Below are 9,105 nucleotides of genomic sequence, written 5' to 3' on the forward strand. Positions count from 1 at the left end.
GAAAGATAGATACATACATACAGCCATGATACTAGCAGAGAAATAGAGATGAATAAGAGCTTCTTTATTTTGAATTTTATTTAGAGGATGATATGAAGTATGGATTGATTTTACAAACAGATGAGAAAATTGGTAGAATCTGAAACGAATTGTTAACAATATACAACATATTATTTATTTTTAGAATCTGATGTGGTTGAGGGCCCGAGTGATTTTCGGTCCGTTGCTTTCAAATTCGACAAAGCCAATGGGAAAAATTCTTTATGTACTGAGCCCTTTGCAGCTTTCAACAAGTTTATGGACAAAATGGAGGGCGCTCAAAAAAGGGTATCGTTTTTTATCTAGTATATCGAACACCAATTCGGCACAAGTTAAAAAACCGAGAAAGGAAACATAAAAGAAATTGACTCACAACGAAGAGTTGGAAGTGTTTAGAGATTTTATTTTCCATCATAGTTTTGCATTGAGTATTTGTACTATACAAATATTTAATGCACGATTATGATAAATTTATTAAAATGAACATTGAAAATGTCTGGGTCCAACAATAACCAAATAAATAAAACTAAAAGAGCAGTGAACATTTGAGTTTTTTGTAATCTTGTTTTACAACAAATGAAGCGTCAAAAACTGGGTACGTGCAACATAACTGATCCATCAAATAAAAAAAAAAATTCACAGATATATAAATAGATAAATATATAACACTCACTAATCACACCAAACACGCAAACATGGCAACAAGTTGTTCAACCTTGAATTAGCCATCTAAAAAATTAAGCTTTTAATCATCTAATATACATACCCTTAATAGGATAATACCATGATCAAAAAATAGAAAAGAAAAGATATGCTGCAACAACATTTTTGATACTCCGCGGAAGAGATTAAAGTAGTTCAACCACGAATGCTGATGCACCACCTCCTCCATTGCACACGCCTGCTGCTCCGTATTTGCCACCTTTACGCTTCATAACCTACATCACCACCCCTTTCAATTACTCTCACATTTCTCTATAAAGTTTTATAACGAGAAAAATGGGAAAGAGATAATATATGAACTTATTAACTAACAGACACGAACATGCACATTTAACTTACCCCCAAAAGAGTGACCAAGATACGTGCACCACTACAACCTAAAGGATGTCCCAGTGATACGCCACCACCATGTACATTAAGCTTTGCCTAGAAAGTAGGCATTAAAATGTCATTAATATTAGTAGTGTTTAAAGTTATAAACTCGATCAATAATATTATGCAATTAAAGGAACTCACTGAATCCAAACCAAGCAATTTCTGGTTGGCAAGAGCCACAACAGCGAATGCTTCATTGATTTCATAGAAATCTATTTGGGAAGCATCCAATCCTGCTCTTGAAATAGCCTTGGGTATCGCAAGTGCAGGGGTGGTTGTAAAAAGCTCGGGTGCCTGCAAGCGTAACCATCAGTCTCATTAGTCATAAGTGTTCCTTTGACCAATTTCAAAATCTTGCTAAAAGTCCTAAATCCTAAAATTTATTGCATGATAATCAGATTAATTATGCACGTTACTTCATCATTTAGCTACCTGTTCAGCATCAGCATAACCAGAAACCTTTGCTATCACATGCAACCCAAGCTTAAGTGCCTTCTCTCCACTAACCAACACAAGCGCAGCAGCACCATCACTGGGAAAATGCAACAAAACAAATTTAAGATTTAAATCCCTAAACAGTCTTTAGACAGATTTACGAAAAACATCCTTATACGTTTTCGATCCAATAAGTTTATGTCTTGCTCAAAAATAGTACTCCGCCACCTATAATGACTAAAGTACCCTTATTGTTTTCTTCCACTGAATTCAATATGTTTAGATAAAGGTACTCTAGTCATTTTGTCTTGTATGGACTATTATTGAGCAATGCGTAAATTTATTGGACCGAAAACGTGGAAAAGGTATAGGGAATGGAATAGTTTTTCTATATCAATGTAAACTACAAGTGCCATTAATGTAATTCACTCAAAATATAAATATCAACTATGAAATGAACAGTAAATATTGCATTATACAGAGATCGGGAGAAATTCTCTTACTTTATACCAGATGAATTGCCGGCAGTAACACTGCCACCGTTTTCCTTAAAAGCTGGACGTAGCTTTCTCAACTTAGCAGCATCGAACTGGAAAAGGTTACATATTATAAAGTCATAAGGTTATCAGACAACTAAAGGCATATCCAATGTAGAATTTAGTATATGTGGTATCGTTATAATAGGTAACCTTTCCCAAATCATCGTCTTTGTCAACAATTGTTGATGGTCTTCCTCTTGGGCCAGGAACTTCAACCTGTAAAATTCCAGCCGAAGGTCAAATTTTGTGTCGGTAAAAAGAATCTGATTATGACCATATAGTAAAACTAGTAATCTTACAGGAGCAATTTCCCATGCAAAAGCACCACTATCTCGGGCAGCAATACCACGTTCAAAGCTTTGAATGGCATAGTCATCCTGCAAAAATATGTCATACAGTACTTGGTATTATTATTGTGTGCATTTTATTTTATTTTGCATATACTAAATCACAAGAGAAGTACTCCGGATTATACTAATTCAAAAGAATATGGATACTCTATTTCTTACTCGGATAATGAAAGGCTGCAATTACATTAATGATACCTGTTGCTCTCTTGTAATTCCATGTGTATCTGCACATATTTCAGCGCAGTTTCCCATCTTAAAATCATTGAAAACGTCCCACAACCCGTCTTTCAGAATCCCATCAACAAGACTATCATGTCCAAATTTGGATCCCTTCCTGAATTTGAAATTTAAAAACAGTTTAACTATGGTTAAATGTACAATTTAAACCAACATAACCGAACTACACTATAGGTCCATCCAATAGAAACATCATACAATTCTAACCTATACCCCTTGTTGTAATTCTAAACAAAAAACAAGTAGATATTAACCTTGCTTCTGCAATATATTTGGGGACATTAGACATGCTTTCCATACCACCAGCCACAACTATATCATTATGACCCAATTGGATACTTTGTGCCGCCAACATGGTTGCTGCAATATCAAGAAAATTATGTTAAACACGCCATTTAGTAAACAGAATTACATTTACATTTATCATAAACGGATAACACCTTTCTACAAAAGTATGCATACCTTTCATCCCCGAAGCACAAACTTTGTTAACGGATGTTGAGACCACTGTATTAGGGATTCCCGCACCTAATGCTGCTTGTCTGGCGGGACCCTGCCCCAAATTAGCTCCGAGAACATTTCCAAAATAAACTTCTTCTACGAGTGATGGATCAACATTCGCCCTCTTTAAAGCACCTATTGTTTTACATAACATACAATCAAAAGACCAGGACATACCTCAACTCTAAACAAACCCATACATTTAAACAAACAACAAGTCTAGCACTGCTACAGCTAATACAAAACAACCGAACATTCAAAATAGAAACGAAAAACTTATTGTTGATACAAAAGCTTATTTTTGAAATGAAAAGATGAACTTACATTCAATTGCTATGGACCCAAGTTTGGTGGCCGGTAAAGTCGAAAGAGAACCTAGAAATCCACCAAGTGGTGTACGTGCAACACCAACAATACATACATCTGTTCATGAAACCCAATAAACATGTAAATTAAGAGAAAACACGAGCCTATTAGCTTTTTCACAAATAACCACCAAGCTTTTTTTTTTTTTTTTGAACGACAAGCTTGCATCAGTGTATCATTTATTTCAACAACACTCATCAATTTGCACACACACCCGCTTTCGGGAGGAAACCCGAATCGCATCATCTTTTTTTTTCACAAATAACACCAAGCTTGATTCTATGATGTCATAAGTACTCTCTTTTTTTAAGTAAGACTTATTGTACTGTTTTCATTACTAACTATCAGCAACCTTGATTTAGTAGGCTATAGCTGCTATTTAGTTTCATTAACTACTAGTCTTATCTCAAATAACAACAAATAGGGATATCATGCTCAGTTGTCTGAACTCGAACACGATTTTAATGAAATAAAGATATAAATCAGTATGAAAACCTATACATATAAGGTGTTTAATGTTAATCAGGTCACATGATCATAGGTATATAAATATAGGACAGCATATTCTACAACTAAAACATTTCAAGTATCGCATATAGTAACAGTAATAACAATTCTGTATATAAATATGAGAATATCAGGAGTACCTCTCGGTTTAATTTTATCAGAACCATTTGCAACTGCAGCTGGAGCCATTACTATAAATCACTCCAAATATAAATAATCTGTTTTTCAATTACGTAAAATAAATGAATAAAAAACAAATTTTAATATAAGAAGTTACGAGTAGCAGATCGAATTAAACAGAATCGTAATAAACTATCAATATTAGATCCAGGTATATAATGACAAGTACGATTTGGAGGAAATGAATAACGAAACATGAAATTTTGAGATGAATTGAGATTAATAAAGTGTGCGATTAAGTACCTAAGGAATCGGAATGCTCTGTAGCAGGAAGCAGTGTTTGAGTGTGTGAAATGCTTCGGAGGTATCTGAATGACCAAATGGAATCCTTATATAGGGAGCAATGCGATGGTGTACAAGATGGGTAGGTATGGGTATCCGTAGACGAGTGTAGCCACTGAAAGTAACTGCAGTATTTTGTTGAATGGTTGAAAAACTTATGGGCTCTTTACTTTATTTCTTATTAAGTTCTAAATGGATATAGATGTCATTATGAGCAAGAAAAATTATATGTAGTAATCAGTTAATGAATAATGTTGTTTACTTTTTTGTGCTGAATAAAAAGTCTGAATGATAAAATTATCTATTTTATCCCTTAACTAAAAAATCAATATATTTCTATCTAATGAAAAATATAAAGCTTTTAATTCCTTTTCCTTTTGCCATTTAATACATTGTAGCAAATAGCAAATTTCTATATTAAAAGCCTTTCATCTGTAAATTCGTGTTTACTGATGCTAGACTTGATAATACAAACAAAAATCAATTTCAATATACTCAAATTACAAACCCAAATTATTACAAAATTAAACAAGAAACTTTGATGTGAAGAAACTCAAACCCAAATTACACTCTTGTTATTTTTGGTGGTTGTTGTTCCTGTATTTCATGGATCTAGTAGAATGATAAGTAATAGAGAAATTAAAAATGAGGCACGCTTCTTACTGTAGATCAAGAATGGTTGTAAACCATTTTGGGAAAAGAAACAAGTGTGGTTGTGAATAAAAAGTAGATCGATTACTTATGTCAAATGATGGTGAAACAATTTTGAGAAAAGAAATAAGAATGAAAGGGACAAGAAACTATTTTAGGGATAATATCTGTAGAGTTTTTAAAGAGAAGCAAATAAAAGGTGAAATAAGAGTAAAAGAGAAAGGGTAATGATGGAAAGTTTTGGAAAAAGCAAGGCCATATGATGACTAGTCTACAATTTCACATGACCGATTAATTCATGTATAATGTCATTTCATTAATTTAATACGAAAGTAAACGGCCTATTGGTTGACCGAAAAAGCTGACCATTCACCTCAGCCTCATTAATGCATAAATAAACAGCTATCGTATTTTAAAATATTTTATTATTAAATAAAATGTAAAATAACATACTATTTTTTTTTTAAAAAACAAACTATTAAACCGTACAAACAACCGAACTACCGAGCTAAACAAAATCTTTCAACCAAACAGAAAGCTCACAACACTAACCAAACAAACAAAGAGAAAAACTTACTTCGAACCACAATATATAAACAACATATATCAAGACACTGCAAAAGAGGGTGACTAATCTACTAAAACAAACGAAAAGATCAGCAACCATCTAAATCAAACATAACTCTTGAAACAAAACCGCTGATCCCAAGCTCGAATGTCTTTAATAAACTCAACAAATTGTTCTCTCTCGACACCTTGAACCTGACGTTTCTTCTTTTGTGTTTTTACATTGATCGGAGATTTAGGTGGGTTGTTAGAGTTAATGAGAACCGTTTTTACCGGTCCGCCCTCCATGCTCTTCATCATTTCACCGAAAGTCGCAAAACGTCTCCACTTACATTTGTTTTTTTCCTTGGGACTTATCGAATTTTGGGGCAACAGAATCTAAATCAATACCAACAACCTCGTGCTCAACCGAACCAATAACACCTTCACCCACGATCGTAGCCTCATCATGTACACTCTTTACATGATCCAAATTCGAAGAAGAACCAATAAACACCCAATTACCTGGATCAATGTCGTCGTCGTCAACTTCTAGGATCTCAACTGCTTCGAACTCCGGCAAAGAAGAGGGAGCGACTCTGCCAAAATATTATTATAAAGGAGCTTCGTGGAAGGTTGGATCAACGAGGATTCAAATGACAAATTGTTGCTCTAATCAGAAACAACCTCAATATTATCATCAACCTTACACTCCTCTTTACAATTAACACCACACATGAACCATTGTTATTTGTTATAAAATATAAAATATTACTGCTATAAAATATTATAATACATAAAATATATTTTTTTAACGACTATTTCGACATCGAATAGTCTCATTCTATTATTTTTGTGATAGACAAGGTATGAACTAAATAACAAATTATAAAATATAAATAGCATAGTTAGTAACAAATTACAACTAAATAATGATAACTATTAAAATCTTAAAATATAGACCCGCGAGTATGTTTTCAAAATTCTATTATTTTGTGACAGACAATGTGTATGAAAAGTATTACGGAGTATTAGTTGAAGATTCTAGTAATAGTTAATTCTTGTTTTTGTTTTATTTTATTAAATCATGTTTTAATACGGAGTATTTATATTTATTTATTTGATACTTTGATCGTAAGTAATGTTATAGTAGTCTTTATATAATCTTCGAGAATTTAGTGTCATATGATATATGAAATCGCTGATTCTTTTAAATTATGATAGTTAGCGGGTTGAACTTGTGAAATGCCCTATTATTTATATATATACTTAGACAGAACACTGTTTCACTATTCACCAATAGTAACTAGAGGTATTTTCGTAATTTCAATTTTTTTAGTCCCCAACGATAAAATAAGCAACTTTCGTAAAAGAACCAACCCTTCGTTACGAAAAGATGTCGAAAAAAATTCTTTTTTACAAAAAAATCAACTAACTTTTTTTTTTCCCTTCCTCAACGATAAAAGAGACAACTTTCATAAAATGAACAACCCTTCAATGCTACCAAAAGATGTCGAAAAACATTCTTAAAGAAGCAACTTTCACAAAAGGAACAACCCTTTAATGTTAGATGTCGAAAAAATTCAAGATCAAGACTTTTTTTTAACTCGCATTCAAAACGAAGCCCCCGGCGCGAAGTGAGGGCTCCACAACTAATTATTATTGCTATTTACGTATACAAAAAATATATTAGATATTTCATAATAAATTATGACGGAATTTCTCTTTATAAGTCGAATATTTTTATTTTTGTATACGCGAATTAATCCAATAATTGTTGACCTTTTTGATTTTGATGGAATACATATAACATATCTAAAAAAAAGATAGTAGTAACACTAGTGAAATGACCCGTGAAACTACGAGTTTGTTTAATCGAAACAGTTTAATGATATGTTTTAGGTATTAAGTGAACATAAATGCTAAAGTTATTTAGTTTAATAACCTGTGGAACCACATAGTCTGACTAAGAAACTCGTCAGCTGAACATTTCATCAAACACCTAAAATGCATATTAAACAATCCACATCCAATCATAAGAGATAATATTTTAAAAGTGTAAATTCAAATATAAATTTAGAATTGATTTCCTCCTGCCTAGCTTTTATACATTTTCGTACTCTATTCAAAATAATTAATTAAAATAATTCAAAATTATTTAATTTTAATAATTAAAATAATTATTAATAAGATTTAATAATAATAATAATAATTAAATAATAAGATTTAATTTTAATTCAAAATTATTTACATTAATGACATCACTCACCATACTTAAATTTTTCTCTTTTTCTTTTTAATTTTTTCTTAACAAATGAATTAGCCTAATAATGATATCATCATTATAGCATTTTAATAATAGTGTATATTAAAGTCAAAACATTTGAGCTAGTACTTCGTTCTTAATCACGTCACTTTCACTATATTTTATAAAACATTAGTTCAAAGGTTTTAGACATTTAATTAGGAGACTAAAATTATGTTTTTAGTAATTAATTGCACGTTGTTAGAGTATAGAATTAACCATCATATGTTACTAGATTCAGATAGTTTACATCTGGGTTAAATAAAGGGTTTAATCTATGTAATTTCATCAGCATGTCTATTTGATTAGGTCAAAATTTTCTCTATTTATTAATTTAACCCGTTTATTTTTCTTATTCATAAATTAATTATTAGTTATAATTGGCTTTCCAGCAGATCAAATTTGGTTGCAGGGTGACTTCGAGGTGTGGAGTAGAAACCCGATAAGCGTTATTGTTTAATGTTTTTTGGTGTTTTGGTTAAATTCCCAAGTGTCTCTTATGGGTTTTTTCTTGTTTCGGCCTCTTTTTGGGTCGTTTTGTTGCTCTTCCTTGTTTCTGTATCATTGTGCTCGCTCCTTGCGGGCTAAGTAATATTATTCCAGCTTTCCGAAAAAATAATTATAATAATTTTGATATATTAAAAGTTACAAGTTTTATTTATATAAATAATAATAATAGAAAATATTCATTTACATCCTTAATTTTGCTTGAAAATATGAGATAAATCTCAGCCCTTAGAATCAATATAATCAATTACTAGGATTAAAAATACAGAACAATCACATGTGATTGTCATGCCAATCACATGTGATTATAAATATCAAATCACATGTGATTGTAATATCTTAAGCAAAATTAAAGATTAAAATGAATATGTACCAAATAATAATACTCGTATAACTTTATATAGTTCATGTTCATTTACGTGGATTACATTGTTATAGAGATCCAAGAATTTGTATTGTTTAATTGAAGGGGCCTGGTGGCACAAAATTAGGCATCTCGCATTGTCAATATCGGACGCCTTAAAAAGAAGTCATGGATGCCCATTATTGACTTTTTCCCTCA

General features: G+C 31.8%; 1 protein-coding gene across 1 annotated transcript; it reads right to left on the reverse strand.

Annotated features, from left to right (window-relative positions):
- Nucleotides 1–735: 735 nt before the first annotated feature.
- Nucleotides 736–4,615, reverse strand: LOC139886150 (acetyl-CoA acetyltransferase 2-like). Its single transcript, XM_071869895.1, has 13 exons — nucleotides 4,496–4,615; nucleotides 4,213–4,290; nucleotides 3,524–3,622; nucleotides 3,161–3,334; nucleotides 2,953–3,058; nucleotides 2,657–2,795; nucleotides 2,411–2,488; nucleotides 2,262–2,327; nucleotides 2,076–2,161; nucleotides 1,570–1,669; nucleotides 1,279–1,431; nucleotides 1,102–1,188; nucleotides 736–977 (listed from the first exon to the last, which is right to left on the reverse strand). Exons 2-13 carry the CDS (start codon nucleotides 4,259–4,261, stop codon nucleotides 888–890), a joined length of 1,227 nt encoding a protein of 408 aa, XP_071725996.1. The 5' UTR covers nucleotides 4,262–4,290; nucleotides 4,496–4,615; the 3' UTR covers nucleotides 736–887.
- Between the last annotated feature and the right edge of the window lie 4,490 nt (nucleotides 4,616–9,105).

This window comes from Rutidosis leptorrhynchoides, chromosome 1, assembly GCF_046630445.1.
Source record: "Rutidosis leptorrhynchoides isolate AG116_Rl617_1_P2 chromosome 1, CSIRO_AGI_Rlap_v1, whole genome shotgun sequence".
NCBI lineage: Eukaryota > Viridiplantae > Streptophyta > Magnoliopsida > Asterales > Asteraceae > Rutidosis > Rutidosis leptorrhynchoides.